General features: G+C 42.9%; 1 protein-coding gene and 1 pseudogene across 2 annotated transcripts in view; one reads left to right on the top strand and one right to left on the bottom strand.

Annotated features, from left to right (window-relative positions):
- The window catches only part of LOC102180583 (multidrug resistance-associated protein 4-like), a 171679-nt gene that overhangs the window by 125816 nt on the left and 24549 nt on the right, over nt 1-21314 (bottom strand). For both annotated transcript variants that reach the window (XM_018056323.1, XM_018056322.1), the window contains exons 8-13: nt 20148-20397; nt 17758-17859; nt 10014-10103; nt 7407-7598; nt 2246-2337; nt 1936-2022 (exon numbers count right to left, since the gene is read on the bottom strand). In XM_018056323.1, the coding sequence (XP_017911812.1) occupies nt 1936-2022; nt 2246-2337; nt 7407-7598; nt 10014-10103; nt 17758-17859; nt 20148-20397 (813 nt within the window). The remainder of the gene's footprint in view (nt 1-1935; nt 2023-2245; nt 2338-7406; nt 7599-10013; nt 10104-17757; nt 17860-20147; nt 20398-21314) is intronic.
- LOC108637270 lies at nt 8011-8445 on the top strand (annotated as a pseudogene).

A 21314-nucleotide genomic window follows, 5' to 3' on the forward strand; every position in this document is an offset into this window, starting at 1 on the left:
GAACAAGAGAAGATAAACTTCCATTATTCCTAAGCCACCAGCTCTGGTTCCTGTGACAGCAGCCTGGACGGACACAGCCCAGCTCCACAAGACCTCGCAGCAAGAATTCCCAAACCGCTTCTCTCTGCCAAACACCCCTGCTCCTCCAGGTGAGGATGTGCCTGCTGTTCTCCTCACAGCCCTGCTTCCTCCTCCCCTGACACCTGAGCTTCTACTCTTCCTTCCCCAAAAGAACTGGTCCTCTTCTCAGCCTCCACACACCTGCCCAGGCTGCAGGCCCCAGGGCACTGCCCGCCCAGCCTGGCACAGGGAGCTTTCCAACTTCAGTGAAAGCCTCCAGCTGCCACTTCCACTTAGTATTTCCTACCCTGTATGGAAACTCTCTAAACCATGCCTCAGCTGACATTTCCCAGGCATCTGTCTTAACAAGCTTCACGTAGAGACAGGTTCCTTAGAGGCAGGAATGAGAGCTGGGTGTCCTAGTCTCCCTTATTCTGCCCAGTGTGGTCCTTCCCCTCTCCTGGCTCACTGTCCTCCTTGTAAACTGAGAGGTTTTACACAGTAACATCTGTAAGGGCATCGATCTCAGTGCACACAGTAGGGTGTTAATAAGTGCAGCTAGAAGGCTCATTGGCTTTAACAAGGTGAACAACAGCAAGAGAACTAACTATGGGGTAGATGTGGAGGCTGCTTCAGAAAGAGTGAATTCATGAGGATTTCAAAGAGGTCAGTCTAGACTCCACCGGAGGCCTCAGTCAGCATGTATTAGGACAGAGAAGCATCAGAGCTGTTCTCCTTCAGGAGTTCTGTGGCCAAGAAAGAGCCATTAACAACAAATTCCAGAACAAAGTGAGAGTCAGGACTTCAACCAAGATACTGAGTTTCAAATTCAAAGTAACCCTACACGAGGGTCTATGGGTTTTCCAGTGGTCATGTATGGATGTGAGAGTTGGACTGTGAACAATGCTGAGTGCCGAAGAATTGATGCTTTTAAACTGTGGTGTTGGAGAAGACTCTTGAGAGTCCCTTGGACTGCAAGGAGACCTATCCAGTCCATTCTGAAGGAGATCAACCCTGGGATTTCTTTGGAAGGAATGATGCTAAAGCTGAAACTCCAGTACTTTGGCCACCTCATGTGAAGAGTTGACTCATTGGAAAAGACTCTGATGCTGGGAGGGATTGGGGACAGGAGGAGAAGGGGATGACAGAGGATGAGATGGCTGGATGGTATCACCAACTCGATGGACGTGAGTCTGAGTGAACTCTGGGAGTTGCTGATGGACAGGGAGGCCTGGCGTTCTGTGATTCATGGGGTCGCAAAGAGTTGGACACAACTAAGCGACTGAACTGAACTGAAGTATTAATTCTAGTAAGAATCTATGAAGCAATGTTAAACTCCTGAATCATACTCAGATGCGAAATAAATCATTTGTAAATTCTAGACTTTATTAAGTATTTCTAAACCAATGGATTAATAAACCAACAGTCTTTCCACAGAAGCCCTATGTTGGTACTGAAAACTTCACTTCTAATGTGTCTTCAACACATGATGGAGGAAAATGTTTGGCATCCAGTTATCAGGTTCCCAAGGCCTACTCTTGGATTTAAAATTTTTACATCATTCATATCCCTAGGGTTTGGATCCATTACCTGCAAGTCATGGGGGAATCAACCATCTATCCCTCACTTCCTAAAGCATGGACCCCACTCTCCTTCACACACTTGAAGCACCTGCCATATTTTCCTGTCCTGACATCTTCATGATGCAAAACTTCTCTACGATGGATCTTGTGTGGAGGGAAGGGAGGGGAGGAAGGAACAGCAAGGCAGAGAGCGCTGAGACTCCTAAAGCAAAAAGGCTTTCCTGAGCTCTCTTCCCTGTTCTCTACAGGGTTCTTGGAAAGCAGAAATGATAGAAAATAGGAGCAAACTCACTGTTTGAACAAGTGCCTGCTGACTCCTACATCCACTGCACTGAATGGATCGTCCAGGAGGTAGATGTCTGCATCTTGATACACAGCTCTAGAAAATGTAGAGAGACGTCAGGAGGGGACACTTCACACTCCCTGGGTCCCATCTCTGAATCATGATGGCATCCAATAACTCCATGTTCATTCCAAGAGCCCAGGGAAAGAGGCAAGACCCTGCTTCACACAGGCCCACCCAGTGAGCAGGGTCTGCGTGCTCACGTCCACTAGGAGCCGCAGAGGAGGAGGGGCAGGATGGCAACTGAAACCCCGCTTACCTTGCAAGGCTGACCCGGGCTTTCTCTCCTTCACTCAGCGGGGTTCCTCCATCTCCTCTCACAATTACATCTTCCTTCAAATTGTGCAAATCCTGTATGGAGATAGAAAAGGAAAAAAGAAAAAGACTTAAAATGTGCTCTCTTCCTGCCATCCTAACATTTTAGCATCATTTCTTCATACCAGTATTTAATCAGTCGCAATGGGCTTATTTCATAGTGACTAAACTGTAACCAGGAAAATTAAAAAACCTCTCACGGCCTTTTCTTTGTTTTCATTCTGTATTTTTTCGAAGCATTTATGCATTTGACCACTTTAACAGGTATTTATTGAGGACTAACTATACACCAGGCACTGTTCTGGGCACAATGAATTCAGCCACGAGGAAACAGAGCCCCTAAAATCTCTTTCCATGGTGGGAGATGATGATATGGAAAATTAACCCAAGCACAAGAACTGAGGACAAGAAGGAAAAGCAAACCAGCTCAGGGGGATGGAGACTGAAGCAGGAAGTGAGTCCACACTGGCGTGTGAGGGCTCTGCTCAGAGGACCTGAGAGCAGATCTGGGGAGAGGGAGGGGCTCAGGCATACCTGGAGAGGCTGCTCCACACAGAGGGAGGGGCGAGTGCAGAGGCCACAGGGAAATGCCCAAGGGGTTCAGGACAAGCAAGGAGGTCAGGAGAGCAGAGCAGAGTAAGAATGATGGGAGTGAGCGTGGAGACAGAGCAGGAGGAGCCTGGGGGCACTCCAGTAAGAGGAGGAGAGTAAGGGGAGGATTGACATGGTCTGAGGTTTACAAGGAAACAAACTCCTGTGCTTTGCAGAAAACAGACAGTAAGTGGGGAAGGGTGAAGGTGGATACAAGTGAGGACATTACTGGAATAAGCTAGAAAACAGTGGGAATGGAGAGACCGGGTCACACTGCAGAGACATTTGGAAGGCAGAGTCTGTAAGACCTGCTGACAGGATGGGTGTTGTAAGAGAAGAGGACTGTGGTGTTTGGGTGGAAGAAGGGGAAAGACAGAGTCTCCATTTACTGAGTTGGGGAAGATGGCATATGCAGGTTTAGGAGGCTTTTCTTGTGGACAAGCTGAGATGACCTCTCGGTGATGCCACTGAGTGCCACCAGTGCAGCTGGACATGCAGGTGTGAAGGTCTGTGCCAGAGACACAGGTGTGAGAGCTGGTGGCCCAGGCTGGTGAAGGAAGAGGATTTATTGTATCTTAAATTACCACTTTTGCTGATCTTGGTCTCTGCTTCCTACTTTCAGAGAAGGGATAACACCTGACCAATGTCTTCACAGTGATACTTAAGGCAAGTCATAGTGTGATAGACAAGGTCTGTACAAGAAATGGGAACAGAAAGAGCAGGCTGGGCAGGAAAACCAAAAGGAAAGAAACAGTTTGCTCAATGGACACCCAGCAGATCAGCTGAACTAAGTAGATGTTTGTCTGTAGAAGCAGGAAAAACTCAAAGTTAAGAAAGATATGAAGTTTTGACTTGAGGATCTGGGAATCTACCATAAATTATATTTGAATGCTCTTTAAGAAGTAAATAGACAAATCAGTCTATTTTCCCCAGAGCACTTGGGGAAATAAAAAAAAAAATGACAACAATATCCCCAAAATGACAAGATAACAACCAGGTTTAAGTTACACAATTATTACATTAAAAATCTTTGGGTTATCTACTAAACCCCTCAGGCATCAACCTAAGATACACAGCAGTACCTTTCTGCAGATGACGCCCTCACTCTCTGTCCCTACTTTAGCAAATTTGGGAAGAAAGCTGGAGTCTGCATGATAAACAAGTCCTTTGATCTCCCTAAGTCTCACTTTGCTCTTCTACAGAATGTGCTACAGAAACAAGAGTTACTAAACTCAAGGATGCTGTAAGAATCTAAATATGAACACCCTCCATAAATGGAAAAAGGACTGGAATTGATTGTAACTTGCTACTGGTGATTGATGCCTATTTTCTCATCAAGCCAACAGTGGGAACCCATTCATAGTGTGGATCACAATATGCAAAGCACATGACCATAAAGAGAAGAAAGAGGGTGTCTCCATCATAACCCTCCCTGACAGGCACACAGACACACAGGTTCCCTGCTCACTCAAAGCTTAACTGGGGTACATCCAATGAAAGGCAGCAATTGGTCTGTCATGAAAATTCATAATTTTTCACCTTCTTTCTTTGTTGAGCTCAGAAGTAATTACCATCCCTTGGTTAGGTTTTCATGAACAACAGTGAGCCATTTTAAGACAGATTCCCAGCCACACACACACACACTTGCTTTGGTTTTCATGAACAACAGTGAGCCATTTTAAGACAGGTTCTCGCACACACACATAAACACAGAGTTGTTGGCCTTTGTTTCACTGTTGAAGTCCTTGCAAACTGTTCCACTTAGCTTTTATGCTTTGATTCTATGTTGTTTCATTTTGTTTCTCAAAATAGTAACACATCATAGCACAGCAATCTTAACCATGTTCTAGAAAAGGCACCTACATCCACTCATTCACTCAGCACAGTTGGGGCACAAGAAACAAGCTCTCTCCAAGTCTGGTAGCAGTACTGTGAGCGTGTTGTTGACTCTGACCATTATTTATGGACCAGCCCCAAATGGGAAAAACATTTCACAGGATTTGAAATAAAATCCAAGTCCTGCTAATTTCCCAGCCACTATTTTCTGATTAGGTTAAAGGGAAAAGTCTGACGAGTATAGACTACAATTCCCCCCACTGACAGAAAGGTATTCTTATTCATGTTATTTTCCTTTAAGTTAAGTTTCCCCAATTCTCACTGAACAGCAGACACACACACTAGAGGCAAACTAGGAAATGGTGATGCTGGTTTGATGCCATCCGTCCAGAAGCACATCAAGGGCCCTTCAGGGATGGTGGAGACTTACAGTAGAAGCACCAGGGAGCAGACTGCTGAAATGGTAAATGTGGGCCGGACGTGAGGCCCTGGCAGAGGAGGGCTGGACTCGAGAGTTGAGCAGCAGCAACCCTCCTTCCTTCACAGCTTTTCTTCCACGTGGAATCGCTCCTCCTCTCATGGCCTGTCAATATCCTGCCCGTTTCCCCAGGCTCATCCCAAGTATCCTCTCCCATGGAACCATCCTGGACTCATCCCTACCTGCTGAGTTCCTAAGGCTCTGTTTACACCTCCCATCTCTCATGAAGGACCATCTTATTCTGCTTCATCATCTGTACATGGCTTCTCTCAGCTCCTGGCAGGGGTGGGGGTGGGGGTGGTAAGATCTGTGCACCAAGCTCTGGGCTGGACCCTGACGCTGATTATCTCTAATCTTCACAACAAGCTCACAGGAAGTCCTGGCCCCACTTCACAGATGAGGAAATTTACTAAGTGAGGTCATATCACTGGTCTGAGGATGGTCAACTGTTAAACAGAAGAGCTGGAATCTGAACCAGATGATGTCCTTTTGAACCAGTTCATAGCCTTTTGCTCTTTCACATCACGCTGCCCAGGTGGTGACCGAAGATTATATTTGAAATGAAGGCAACACTAAAATAACTCAAGTCTCAAAGGCCTCTATACCTAGACACAGAATGATCAGTTAACTTATTATCCTATGATTGTTAAGGCAACCTGAAAAGAAAATGTCCAAGTTGGCAGGAATGTGTAAATATAAGATGAAAGTACAAACTTACAGGCATCCAAGAGGGGTTTGTAAGATCAAGCGAACGATGTGGGAAAATATCAAACTAGAATTTATCAGCATGATACCTTTATGTAATGCCTAAAAGTTTTTAAAATCATTAAAAGCTTTTTATAAAATTTTTTAAAATCATTAAAAGCTTTTTATAAAATTTTTAAAAATCATTAAAAGCTTTTTATAAAATTTTTTAAAATCATTAAAAGCTTTTTATAAAATTTTTTAAAGATTTTTAAAGTGGTTAAAGATAATACACAGTCAAATGTTACATTTTATATTGCTTATGGTAACAGAATATGTTTACTATTGATTTATGTGGCATCTGGTCCCATTACCTCCTGGCAAATAGATGGGGAAAAGGTGGAAACAGTGACAGATTTTATTTTCTTGGGCTCAAAAATCACTGCAGATGAAAAAAACCTCACTGCAGATGGTGACTGCACCCATGAAATTAAAAGATGCTTGCTCTTTTGGAAGAAAAGCTACGACCAACCTAGACAGCATATTAAAAAGCAGAGACATCACTTTGCTGACAAGGGTCCATACAGTCAAAGCTATGATTTTTCCAGTACTCGTGTATGAATGTTAGAGCTGGACCATAAAGAAGGCTGAGTGCCAAAGAATTGATACTTTTGAATTATTGTTCTAGAGAAGTCTCTTGAGAGTTCCTTGGACTGCAAGGAGATTAAACCAGTCGATCCTAAAGGAAATCAACCCTGAATATTCACTGGAAAGACTGATGCTAAAGCTGAAGCTCCAATAATTTGGCCACTTGTATGAACTGCCAACTCATTGGAAAAGACCCTGACACTGGAAAACACTGAGGGCAGGAGGAGAAGGGGATGACAGAGAATGAGGTGGTTAGATGGCATCACCGACTTGGTGGACATGAGTTTGAGCAAGCTCCAGGAGATGGTGAAGGACAGGGAAGCCTGGCGTGCTGTGCTCCACAGCTGTGCTGTGCTCCACAGCTGTGCTGTGCTCAAAAAGAGTTGGACAGGACTTAGTGACTGAACAACAATGTCTACAGATGAACTAACCTGAGGTCTAGGATCAGCTTTGGAATAACAGGGGATAGGATGTGATGCTGGGTGCTGGGGTGGCACAGGGCAGAGGTAAAGACCCAGCAAGACTGGCCACCAGCCGACCCTGGCTGAACCCGGGCGTGGGAACATGAGGGTTCATTACACAGTGCTCTATTCCTACAAGTTGTTGTTAATTGTCCATTAAAAAAAGAATCTAAAAGTGAATGAAACTTCACCAAATGAAACAAAGGCATTCTGTGACCATCATTACCACACTAGAATTAAAACAACAACATATATGACTGCATACTTACTCAGAAGTCCAGCTTAAAGCAACAAATAAAAGACCTTTCAAAATCAAATAAAAAGAACTTTCAACAAATCTTAGAGGTTAAACCAATATTATCATTATTTGAAATCTGAGTACATGCAACTCAAGAGTCATTACTCACCTCTTCCAAAGCACAAGCCCTTATTACTTTTTCATATCGGTCTTTTTCATATTTCTTCCCAAATAAAATGTTACTCCTCACAGTTCCTGGAAACAACCAGGGCTGCTGAGAAACATACGCGATCCTCCCGTGCACGCTGACCTTCCCCTGGCTCGGGGGCAGCTCTCCCAGAAGAGCACTTAACAGTGACGACTGAAACAGACAGCAACACACACATGTGAACAGGCAGCACTCAGGACGGAACACGCCCCGCAGCACAGCCCACCCCACCCTGGCGCTTGATCAATGATATCAGAACAGGATAAAGTACAGCTCTGGAAGTTACAGTAAAAAATGGAAAACAGCACTATTGGTCAATGTAGACTAAAGGTTGATAAGGAGTATTAATACTGTAACAATCCACCCTGCCAGAGTTTCCCCCAAATGAAGTGCTCTACTCAGCAAAGACTAAGAATGTCTAACATCCTTCACTAGCAGAGAAGACCAGCATGATGTATACTTTCTGTTTCTGATGTTTAATGCAGTTGTTCTTGCATCTGGTATCTGTTTCTTGACAAATACTTGTTCTTAAAAAACTATGTGGGGAGGGGAGGAGCAAAGAACCATGGCCGCCGTGGTAGCTCTTTGCAGTGGGTTAGGGAAGAGAAAGTTGACACGTTTCACAACAGCTATTGTCTGCCTCACAAATCCCGGGATTCATGCAGGGCTGTGGAGAAGAAGTTGTTCACAATATAAACAGGTAACCAGCAACAGGGACCTGCCTATTCCAATGGAAAATCCTTATAAGGAGCCTCTGAAAAAATGTATCTTGTATGAAAAATGTGTAGATTATAAGAATCTACAGCTTTTATCCTAGTTTATTTCTCCATTTATTGGATGCATTTGTAGAAGGCACATAACAGGTCTTTGTGGGAACAAAAAAAAAGAAATCACAGAAGCAATTAACAGAGCTCAAATTTGGGGGTTTATGCCAGTTACATACAAGGATCCTCCCTATCTCAAAGACCCTAAAGTTTGTAACATCAAATATAGGAAGTAAATTATATAAAGTTATCATCATTAAATGTACTTTGCAACAACAAGAAAAAAAGCTATGTGGGGATTTCCCTGGTGGTCAAATGGTTAAGAATCCACCTTCCAGGATGGGCAGAAGGGACAGTCTGGGAGTTCAGGATGGACAGGTACACACTGCTATATTTGAAATGGATAACAAACAGGGACCTACTCTATCGGTCATGGAACTCTGTTCAATGTTATGCGGCAGCCTGGATGCGAGGGGAATTTGGGGGAGAATGGATGCATGTGTACATATGGCTGACATACACTCTTCACTGTTCACCTGAAACTATCAGAACATTGTTAATTGGCTACTACCCAATACAAAATAAAAAGTTTAAAACAATAGTAACTACATTCAGAGTATAAACACTGAAAAAAAAAAAAGAAAAAAGAAGAATCCACCTTCCAATGACAGAAGTTCTGATTAGATCCCTGGTCCCCTGGTCAGGGAACTAAGATCCCACATGCCCCAGGGCAACCCAGCCCACATGCCACAATTAGAGACCCCACACACTGCAACCAAGACCCAATACAACCAAATAAATTTTAAAATATATTAAAAAATTCTTTTAAGCTATACGTGAAGAATATATCCAAAGATTATTATTTAAAAGAACTCTGAGCTAGTTGTATTTGAAGAATAAAAGTCCATCGTGCCCAGGGAGCTCAAATCCTGTGCTCTGCAACAACCTAGGGTGGTAGGACAGGGTGAGAGGTAGGAAAGAGATTCAAGAGACAGGAAACATCTGTATACCTATGGCTGTTCATTCATGTTGATGTATGGCAGAAACCAACACAATATTGTAAAGTGATTATTCTCCAATTTTTAAAAAATAAAAATTTTTAAAGCCCTTCATGGAGGAAATCATCACCCTCTCGTGTACACACTCCACATTTAGGTTTCTGCATTCTGTTGTACAAAACACAGGACACTAAGAGCACCTATACACGCCCTTCACATCTCTTGTAACACAGAGAAATGACGTATCCATGTCCACACCCTCAGAGTGCTCACCACACTGGGCTGAAATAATCTGCCTGTGTATCTATCTTGCCCCGGAACCAGGTTGCCTCTGAAAGGCAGAGAGTCAGGATAAAGTCTGTACCTTTATCTCCAGCACGTGGCTGCACCTTCACTGCACGTGCACTGATGGGACCAAGTCAAGTCACGTAAGGAAATGCTCATAGCTTCCTAGAAGAGCCTTTACCACCTTCAGAATTCCTAGAGGGGCCACTGTGACAAAAAGAAGCCCCCATTGTCTCCATCCAACCTGAACAGCTGCCACATAGATGATCTCCTTCACTGAGACGTCCGAATTCCTGACACCAGTTCCCAACTGTGCAATGTAAAGCACCAAGAAGGAAAGCACAGTGTGCATTTATCCAGGTTTATGTGGCCACGAAACCTTCTCACAAAACTAATATTGCATGGAACACACCTAGAGAAATGCCATTCTAGATACATTCAAACTGTGTCACCCTCAGCTCTGGGCTCCACTCGAGAATTTAACAGGGGCATGGTGTTGCATCAAGGGCATCACAACTTACCTTTCCTGCTCCCACAGGTCCAACCACAGCTAACAGTTCACCGGGTCTGACAGTAAAGGAAAGGCCTTGTAGAGTTGGGGTTTCTGATTCCTGCAAATTAAAGTTTATAAAAATGTACCCATTTCAATAAAGTAACACATACCTTACTTTAGAAAATAGAGAAAATAATGTAATAGTTATTGATATGCTAACATTAACCAACATTTTTCTCCTTCCTATTTCAATATACTGTGCCCAAGAGGCCTTTTCATCCATCCTCTCTTTGGGGTGTTGAAGAAGTTTTAGCTGCCTTTAGGAAGGCTCCTTCTCTTACCAGATTTCCAGACACAGCTCTAGACACCCACAGATTTTAAATAGCAGAGATGACAAGGTACCTGCCTGAAGTGCAAACTGAAGGATGCATGCTAGTTTATTAAAAATAATGTACTTAATACAATATTCACTGTGGGAGGTTTTTAATCATGTGGCTCAGACAGTAAAGAATCTGCCTGCAATGTAGGAGATACGAGTTTCGATCCCTGGGTCAGGAAGATCCTCTGGAGAAGAGAATGGAAACCTACTCCAGTATTCTTGCCTGGAAAATATCATGGACAGAGGAGACTGGCAGGCTACAGTCCATGGGGTCGCAAAGAGTCGGACATGACTGAAAGACTAACACTTCCTTTTCAAGTTTTCATCATGACCCTTGGTTTTAACTGTCTATCTCATTAATCCACAAGGTGGCAGCATAAGTACCTGGTGTGCCTGGCCCTTCAATAAATAATTTGAAATCTCCACAAATGTCTCCATTTTCATTCCATATAGAATGAACCTCAGTAATGCTCAGCAAGCAAAGGGGAACTTTATATGAAGAAGTCACTCTTGGTAAATTAATTCTTATAACTAACAGGCATCACTGACTCGATGGATGTGAGTCTGAGTGAACTCCAGGAGTTGGTGATGGAGAGGGAGGCCTGGTGTGCTGCAATTCATGGGGTCGCAAAGAGTCAGACACGACTGAGCGACTGAACTGAACTGAACTACTGTAGCACAAACACAACAACAATTGGGAAATAAAGAAATTAATTATGACATTATGGGATAAAGTGATAAAGCCTCAATTTCCTATGTCTTACATGCATTACCTGTCCCAGCTAAATAGGACCAATAAAGTACTTGTACTATAAGAAAAACATAAAACATGAAGGTACACGCAAGAGCAATGTGAGGGAGAAAAACAAAGTACTCATCAAGCCAATCACAGGTTGGATTCCTGGTAGACTTAAGGGTGTGTGTCCATGTGTGTTTACATATTCAAAATGTTAATAAAATTGCCAGTAACTTGTGTGTCAAGAAAAAAAAAAATAGTGGTTACACATGATTAAGTAAAATGCCCTAAAGACTAAAAGCACAGAGTCTGGATTAAAAGTCTAGATAATCTTCAAACTGAAAATATTTTCTGGAAAGCACTGAACTGTTTATACAACATTCACATACTAAAATAATGACAAGGATTTTTCATCACAAAAAAAAAAAACAAAACTAGTTTCAGATTTGGGGAATGACAAAAAACAAGAAGCTAGATTTTAATACACAAGAAATATTTTTTAAGCTAGTTTCTAAGCTTCTCCACTCCTTTCTTCCTGCCTGACACTTGGAATTCCTACTTTACTACTTTTCACTCAGTTATGACTACAAAATAGTGAACCACCTACAAACATCAGCTTCCTATTGCAGCCCCTTAGTCTGTCATTTTAAGTGAAATGCCAGGCTGGATGGAGAACAAGCTGGAATCAAGGCTTCTGGGAGAAATATCAATAATCTCAGATATGCAGATGATACCACCCTTATGGCAGAAAGTGAAGAGGACCTAAAGAGCCTCTTGATGAAAGTGAAAGAGGAGAGTGAAAAAGCTGGCTTAAAACTCAACATTCAGAAAACTAAGATCATGGCATCCAGTCCCATCACTTCATGGCAAATAGATGGGGAAACAATTAAAACAGTGACAGACTTTATTTTTTGGAGCTCCAAAATCACTGCAGATGGCGACTGCAGCCATGAAATTAAAAGATGCTTGCTCCTTCAAGGAAAAGCTATGACCAACCTACACAACATATTAAAAAGCAGAGATATTACTTTACCAACAAAGGTCCATCTAGTCAAAGCTATGATTTTTCCAGGAGTCATGTATGGATGTGAGATTTGGACTACAAAGAAAGCTGAGCACCAAAGAATTAATGCTTTTGAACTATCGTGTTGGAGAAGACTCGAGAGTCCCTTGGACAACACGGAAATCCAACCAGTCCGTCCTAAAGGAAATCAGCCCTGAATATTCACTGGAAGGACTGATGCTGAAGCTGAAACTCCAATAGTTTGGCCACCTGATGCAAAGAAATGAATCATCTGAAGACCCTGATGCTGGGAAAGATTGAAGGCGGGAGGAGAAGGGGGATGACAGAGGATGAGATGGTTGGATGGCATCACTGACTCGATGGACATGAGTTTGAGTAAGCTCTGGAAGTTGGTGATGTACAGGGAAGCCTGGTGTGCTGCAGTCCACGGGGTCGTAAAGAGCTGGACACAACTGAGTGACTGAACTGAATTGAACCGTCTGTCTGTCAGGGCCAGACAGGGTTCCCTCCGTGTTCAGGCTTCAGGATCCGGCACTGCTCTGCAGTGACCAGAAGGGGGCAGCACACAACAGTCCAAGGCTGCTGGGTCCCCTCCCCCACTGGTTATCCAGGCTGGGGGACACTGACTCAAGGATTATCATCTGAGCCCAGACTCTGTGCACACAGTTCGAAATCCCGGTCCCATGAGATCTGCAGGCCCCCACAGAGCCATTTTTCTTATTTTGGCTGCTCTGGGTCTTTGTTGCAGTGTGTGGGCTTAATCACTCCATAGCATGTGAGATCTTAGTTCTTTACCAGGGGTGGAACCCACGTCCCCTGCACTGCAAGGTGGATTCTCAAACACTGGACCACCAGAGAAGTCCTGGGACCACTTATTTTAAAGCATAAAGATCGAGACCAAGTCCCATCATTCCATGAATGAGACCTGGGTTCCTGAGACCTTCCCCACCTGCCCACCTGGCTGTCTGGGGGAGCAGGTTACAGAGCTCACGTCTGTCTCCTGCCTCTCAGCCCAGAAGGGGCTTCATTCAGACTCAGCTCCTCTCCAAAACCCGGGTCTTCCCCTTCCCCTCCGAGGGCTCTCTCACCCATGACCTAACCTGACAGCCACCCATGACCTAACCTGACAGCCCTAATTACTAATGACCCCAGCAAGGGGCACAGTCCTTCCATAGGCAAGGCCAGGACAACAGGACAGGGTGTTCTGGACTACAGTGCAATTTACGCAGAAGTCTGTGACCATGTTATTAAGCTCTTGAAAGAACAAGATAGTTCACTTTAAAATGCTGCATAGTTTGACACAAAAGCAATTCAGTGGACACCTGCACACACTGGGGGTGGGAGGATGCAAGGGACAGAAAGACAGACAGCGTTGGGTGCCCCAGGTCCACTTGAACACCGGCACAGAGAATGCAATGTCCAGGCTCTCCCACCCACTGCTCTGGGCTGCGGGCTGCCTGGCCGCACTCTGTGTGATGACTGGCTCAGGGCATCACCCTGGCCCTGACGTGACTACAGCTTGGCTTTACTCAGCACCATGAGAACCCCAGTACCGCCACTCCTGAGGAGCACCTCTCCAGCACCAGAAATCTGGGAAACCACAACAGCTGTGTTTCCTATTTTGATACTAAGGTTGCTAATACTACCTGCTTTTGGACTGAATGAAAGGTAAAAGCTACTGTTCAGATAACTCAACATTAGTGATTGCCAGGTGCTGAATTCTGTTCTGTGCCCACTGCCAACCAACGCCAACCAATTCTAAAACCACGACTCTGCCTTCCCCTCCTCAGCTCCCACCACAGCGACCACGTCAGGTACAACTAACACCACTTTTAACTCCGACCTCCCAACCTGTGCCAAAGTCTGCCTTTGACGCATCCAGTTTCTTTGGAGGAAATGTCTTTGTCTTGGGTGTGCAGAGCGTCATTTTCTTTCTCTATAAATTTTTCAGATCTAAAAAACAAAACTACTACACTGTGAAAACAGACCTGCTAAATTAACAAGGACTGGAGTGTAACTAACTGAAACCACAATATTTTCTTTCAATATGTCCCACGTGGAAGATGTTCTTTTAGGACCTTTAACTGTTCCCATATGAGCACCGCCCTTGAAGAAGAATCAGTTAAATCACTTTGCTCAAGGGAATATTTAAAACATTCTGCATGAAACCTTGTGTCTTCTTTTACCTTAAATGACTGTTGCTGTGTTATTGGTTCTCTCTTCTTGACATGTCAGCTGTGACTCTGTAAGTGATGGAAAACACTGTCCTGTGCAGACAACCCCATGACTCCCTTGGCAGTTTAAATGTTGTCATTTTAAAGTCTGAAAGCTGTGTTATTTTTATGCGAACTCAGGATGTAGTTTAGCGACAAAATTGAGAAGAATATGCTGAAGCAGCATCAATCAGGTGGATTTTGGGCTATCATTTCCAAAGTGGAATAGATTTATAAATTTAGTAACCTTACAGCAAAATTCTGTGCTTAATAATAGTTATTCTTTCTACATAGAAACAAGAAAAATAGTAAAGTATAGCAGCATATTGTTCATACTTGCAAAGCACCTTATATCTTTGAGAAATTAAAAAACAGTGCCTTAAAGACAGCCCGACAGGTAAACTTAACCTAAAATTTTGGTGATTCGATATTTCACATTAAAGAAGGGAAAAGTTGCCCTGAGGATGTAACTGTCGATATGGGAAAAAAAAAAAAAAAAACCTGCTTTAAGATATTTAAGTGTTAGCATTTAATTGAAAACATCCCTATTTTATTCAAAACCCAAGTGACTTAAACGATGTTATACAAAGTCAAAAGCCTTCATCTATTGAACCACCCAAAAGTTTTCTTATGGCTAATAAAAAGTATAAAGTTGATTTAATTTTATTTTCCTCTGTACTTTAAAAAATTATCCTAACACTGTTGTGCCTCAAAGATTTCCACCAAGCTTTCTTGAAAAGTAACTTCTATGAGGCAAGAAAGAAATTGTTTTAGAATCATCTGCTCTTTAATGAGACAATCATTTTAAGTTTTAACACAGTAAGTGTGAGCAGTGTAATTTCAGAAAAAAATTTAGTTGGTCAGATTACTGTGGATTTTTTAAGATGATTGCCCTGGGTAAGCAGATCATACTTTTCTTTCTTCTCTCCCATCCTTTATCAGTTTTAATTCCTGTGGTGTGATAACATGCATACTTTCATTTCTTTAGTTTCCTTATGAAGCACTAGTTTATTCCAGTTTAGAGGGATCCCTCTTCCCTGCCTTTGACACACAGAATTAGTTCAGGGGCTCAAATCAATTTAAAATGAGCTTTTGCTCATTAAGGCTCCAATTACTAAGGATTTTTTGTTTTGGTTTCTTTAGTCTATAGTGGTTGAATTTAGCACTTGGTTTTCAATATTTTATGGTAAGAAATGACAAATTGCTTTTGTCCATTTCTTAAGCCAAGTTTCCTTACATTTAGATAATTAAAGGTTCATAAAATGAAGATTTACTGTTTCTTCATTACTTGCTGGCACAGCTAGAGTTTCTTTTCCTTGCAAATCTGTACATATCTCTAGTGTTTTCAAGGGCCTTAATTGTTTAAAATCTCTGGCTTCAGAGGTTTCTGGGGAAAAGCAGGCTTACATCTTTGTGTTTCCCTCAGTAGTAACAACCTAGGTACCTCACAATAGTGCCATGACTGTTAGTTTTTAGGGAGTGCTAGAAGATACAAGATTCAGTTGAGAATAAATAGAATTTCCATTCTCCCAAAGTGGTAAATATTAGCTGCAAAGGCATCATTGTCATTTAGGTAGACAGGAACATGTTGCCACACAGTAATGTTAACACTGTAGGTATTTCTGTGAAAATGTAGCTGATGAAGCCTCTCCTGTAATTTTTAATGCTGCTCTAACAAAACCATAATATGGAGTTAGAGTTTACAAGGAAAGCCTCACAGCCTTGTTCCTCTTCCTTTAGCAGTTTAGTACCTTGAGTTATTAATAATTTGATTTTTTTTTACTCTATAAGGTATATAGAAACCTTTTCAGATTTTTCATCTGTTTTTCTTCACATAGACTGTAGTACAAATAAGTCCCTTATTTTACCTTGCAGATATTTATTGCACAGGCAGATACTATTGTATATAGATACTTTTATTTCAGTTCATTAAAAACTGCAGAACCAATCTGCATTGTATATCAAACTGATTTAAAATTAATCTACAAAAAATAAATAGATAAAATAACTCTGTGTTTACTGGAAAAAAAATCTGCTAATGAGTCATATAAAGTATGTGTTAGCATTCACATAGAGTGGCCTTTAAGATGGAATTTTAGTGGTGCTTTCTATATATGCTTCAGGAGCATTATGCCGAGAAACACCAAGCAGGAGATAAATCTACTATATTAAGGCAGGAGAAACCATCAGGGCAAGGCAGGCACTGTGTGTGAGTTTCCATGGACAGAAGGTACAGGGACGTGGTTTCATGTATCTGGGAACAAACCACTGTGTTGACGGTGGGGAAGGCAGGTGCTGAGTCAGAAGCAGGTGAACACGATGCAGGGGGCACCACAGAGTCACAGGCACAGAAGACAGGGTGAGTCTACAATCAGGACGCAAGCTCTGTGGTCCCCACTCTGACAGCCCGGTTCCTGGGCTCTGCTCTGGAGGGTGGACCCTCTGGTGGAGGCGCTGCCTCCCTGAGTTCCTCCAGCCCTGGGGTGGGAGCAGCTTCCTGCCTTTGCTAAGCTCTGAGTTGTCTCATGCACCACTGTTCTACCCTTTCTAACTTTTCCTCCCTCTTTCATCACCTCCGTAACTAACTCCCTGCATGGAACTCCCTCTCCCATGGTGGGGTTCAGTTTTCCTGACTAATCCACACTGACACAGGAGGGGAGCACAGAGGACCACGAAACCTGGGGTGAGGGGAGCATTTCCGTTGGTAAAGGGGCTGCACTGGGTGTGCGATAGTGACAGCTTCCTGAGACCAGGCCTGGTCATTTTTTCTCTTTGCCTGCAACTAACAAATAAACCAAGTGTTGGAAACCACCAACTTGTCACCAACTTGTCAACAACTCTGTCCACTTGTCATCAAGTGCAGTCCTTTAACTGGGAATCACTGGTGCTCATCATGCCCACCTGCTGTCTCCTCCTGCCCCTGGCTGCCACCAAAGTGTCCAGAACCATCCAGAAGCTCAGGATGGGGGAGCCCCCAGCCAAAATCCAGATCACAGCTTCATTCTATGTATAATAATGTGATCTGATAATCAAGGCTAACTTGTACACTAACTCCCCAAAGCCTCTTTAACAACCAGTTGTGCAATTAACCCATTCCACACTGCAGCATTTTGTCTGTCCATTCCTATAAATGCTAACATTACAAATGCATGTACTTTAAGTTCAAAAGGTGCTAATACTTTGAAAGCTCTCTTGAAAATGAGATAGAGAGCAAGCAATAAGTCAAAGGTCTTAGGTTGATTTTATACTTAATCTCCATTAGATACAACTTTAGTCCAAATTTTGAGAATTTTTAAAACATACTTTCAGTAAATGAGCAAGTCACAATTTACACCACACATAAAATCTAAAAATTCTCCAGTAAATCCACATCACAGTTGTCTGTTAGAAGTCAGGATCCTAGAATGGAGGACTTGTTACCTCATTCCAAAAAGCAGTGACATCTTGCACGTCCACTATCCTTTCACCATCTGATGGCTGCTGAGGGTGGAGTTCTGGTATCTCATCAAGTAATAGAAAATTCTACAGAAAACAAAACAAACAAAAAACAGATTGTTAAACTGTGGAAGAAAGCACAAACAAAAAGCAACTGCTTTCCTGGGATTTGCAATAAAAACCTTTGTACAATCTAAATAATGTTTTACCAACTGTACTTAAAGTATTAGTTCACATCAGAACATATTAAATATCATATGGAATAATAGTTACTGCTATTACAGCTCATGGTATATATCAATAAAATCATATAATATAGTGCATTTGTTGTGGTTCAGTCATCAAGTAGTGTCTAACTCTTTGCAGCCCCGTGGACTGCAGCATGCCAGGTTCCCCTGTCCTTCACTATCTCCAAGAGTTTGCTCAAATTCATGCTGATTGAGTCAGTGACGCTATCTAACCATCTCACCCTCTGTTGCTGCCTTCTCCTGCCTTCAATCTTCAAAAAACATCCGAGTCTTTTCCAATGAGTCAGCTCTTGGCATTAGGTGGCCAAGTATTGGAGCTTCAGCTTCAGCATCAGTCCTTCCACTGAGTACTCAGGGTTGATTTCCTTTAGGATTGACTGGTTTGAAATCTTTGCAGCCCAAGGAACTCTCAAGAGTCTTCTCCAGTACCACAATTCCAAAGCATCAATTTGGCACTCAGTCTTCTTTGTGGTTTAACTCCCACATCTGTCCAATACTATTGGAAAAATTATAGCTTTGACTATATGGACTTTTGTCGGCAAAGTAAAGTCTCTGCTTTTTAATAATGCTGTCTAGGTTTGTCACAGCTTTTCTTCCAAGTAGCAACCGTCTTTTAATTTCATGGCTGCAGTCACTCTCTGCAGTGATTTTGGAGCCCAAGGAAATAAAATTTGTAACTGCTTCCATTGTTTTCCATATATTGCAATGAAGTGATGAGACCGGATGCCATGATCTTAATTTCCTGAATGCTGAGCTTTAAGCCAACTTTTTCACTCTCCTCTTTCACTTTAATCAACAGGCTTTCTAGTTCCTCTTCACTTTCTGCCATAAGGGTGGTGTCATCTGCATATCTGAGGTTATCGATATTTCTCCTGGCAATCTTGATTCCAGCTTGAGCATCATCCCGCCTGGCATTTCACATGATATACTCTGAATATAAGTTAAATAAGCAAGGTGACAATAAACAGCCTTGACGTGCTGTGCTGTGCTTAGTTGCTTCGGTCATGTCCGACTCTTAGGGACCCCATGGATTGTAGCCCTCCAGGCACCTCTGTCCATGGCAATTCTCCAGGCAAGAACACTGGAGTGGGTTGCCAGGCCTTTCTCCAGGGGATCTTTCCAACACAGAGATCAAACCCTGGTTTCCTGCATTGCAGGCAGATTCTTTACTGACCGACCCTTGAGAGAAGGTGACAATATACAGCCTTAATGTACTCCTTTACCAATCTGAAACCAGTCTTTGTTCCATTACTTGTTTCAGCAACAGTTCTAACTGTTGTTTCTTGACCTGAATACAGTTTTCTCAGGAGACAGGTCAGATGGTCTGGTATTCCCATCTCTTTCAGAATTTTCCACAGTTCCTTGTGATCCATACAGTCAAAGACTTTAGTGTTTTCAATGAAGGAGAAGTAGATGCTTTTCTGGAATTATCTTGCTTTTTCTATGATCCAGTGGATGTTGGCAATTTGATCTCTGGTTCCTAAGCCTTTATAAATCCAGCTTGTGCATGTGGAAGTTCTTGGTTCACATAATAGTGGGAATTACAAATTTGAAAAGAAGAGGGCAGTTAGAGAGGATTACGCAGTAAATAAAAAGGGGCCAGGGATGAAAAGGCAGACACAAAAGGCAGGTTCAGACACCAACAAGCAAAACATCTGCAGAGGAAAGAACTCATTTTTGAACAGAGAATTAAGTGAATCTGAGGCCACTCTTCCTGTCCAAGCAGCAGGGAGCTCTCAGCAAGCTCCTCCCCTCCCGGCCCAGAGAGGACTCCTGTGCCCCAGGATTGCACGGTCGCTGCCTGGTCCCTGGAGTCAGCACAGGAGGTGCACTCTGATGCTTCTCCTGCTTTTAGACATTTTAGTCACTCTGCAGGCACCACTACACTAGAGCCCTGTGCTATGCTACTTACATATACTACTGCCCCTACATGAGAACCAGTCTCACCATATCTGTAACACACTCTACCTAATAAGAGAAGAGAGGACCTGCAGCATTCTGGGAAGACTGCCAGCTTTGGCACTGGGAGAGTTAAATCTTACCTAACTGGCACACAGGGATACCACATAAAGGAGCTATCTGAGGTAAAATCTGCCTATAACTTTAAAAAGTTATTTGTCCCCAAACCTTGATTCTTCGGATGCTGACGACAGCCTCTGACACCTTCTCGACGGCCATGGGGAAGTAGAGGATGCTCGAGAACCGCAGAGCCTCAAACAGCGTCACCACCACAAACACCTGGCTGGCTGTGATCCGGTTGTCAAGCAGCTCATTGGTGATGAAGGTGACAAAAATCATGATTTTGCTTACAGCAAAAAATGATGCAAAATTCATGCCCCTAAGGTAGGAACTTTTCAGAATCTTGGAAATTTCCTTCCTGGAAAAGAGAGAACAAAATAGGTTTTAAAAGAAGTATTGATATCCAAGTCCTCACATGGAGGGACAATACAGTGCACCTCGAGGGCTCTGTCCAGACACCAGGACCACACACTTCATCACCACTTCACTCTTTCAACTAAGCAGAGGCTTCCTGTCACCCTTGTAAACACTGTGGGTCAATCAGACTGGGTTTGAACATTCATTCAACAAGCATTCATAACCACAAGTCCTGGGCGGGGCTCCCCACTGATGACAGAAAGACACAGCCCCTCTCCTCCAGAAGCTCATGAACTTGTGGGGGAAGAGAATAAGACACCCCAAAAGTGTGAGACACCAAGACATCAGACAGAGGCAGGCACCATGGCCCTTCTGGAAGCACATGTCCTGACTATTGTAAATAGTGCTGCAGTGAGCATTGAAGTACGTGTGTCTTTTTGAATTCTGATTTTCTCAGGGCATATGCCCAGTAGTGGGATGGCTGGGTCATATGTAGACTTATTCCTAGTTTTCTAAGGAATCTCCGTCCTGTTGTCCACAATAGCTGTGCCAATTTGCACTCCCACCACAGAGCAAAAGGGTATTGTTTGTAGATGTTTTCTTGATGGCCATTCCTACCAGTGTGAGGTGATACTTCATTGCAGTTTTGATTTGCATTTCTCTAATAAAGAGTGATGTTGAACATTTTTTTCATGTGTTTATTGACTGTTTGACTTCAGAAGCATATTTTGCCTTTAAGAAGATTGTAAATGGAACAGCAGGTTAAAATGACATCTCCTCTCTTCCACTTAACCCGCCTGCCACATGTGAAGTGTGGATTCATAGTATTTAAGCTCATCTTCATGGGAAAAGTGGTAAGACTTCTAATTTCAGTCAGTAAAAATGGGGTGGGGGGAGTACAAAAATATGGTGTGATAC

Source organism: Capra hircus, chromosome 12 (genome assembly GCF_001704415.2).
Source record: "Capra hircus breed San Clemente chromosome 12, ASM170441v1, whole genome shotgun sequence".
Classification (NCBI taxonomy): domain Eukaryota; kingdom Metazoa; phylum Chordata; class Mammalia; order Artiodactyla; family Bovidae; genus Capra; species Capra hircus.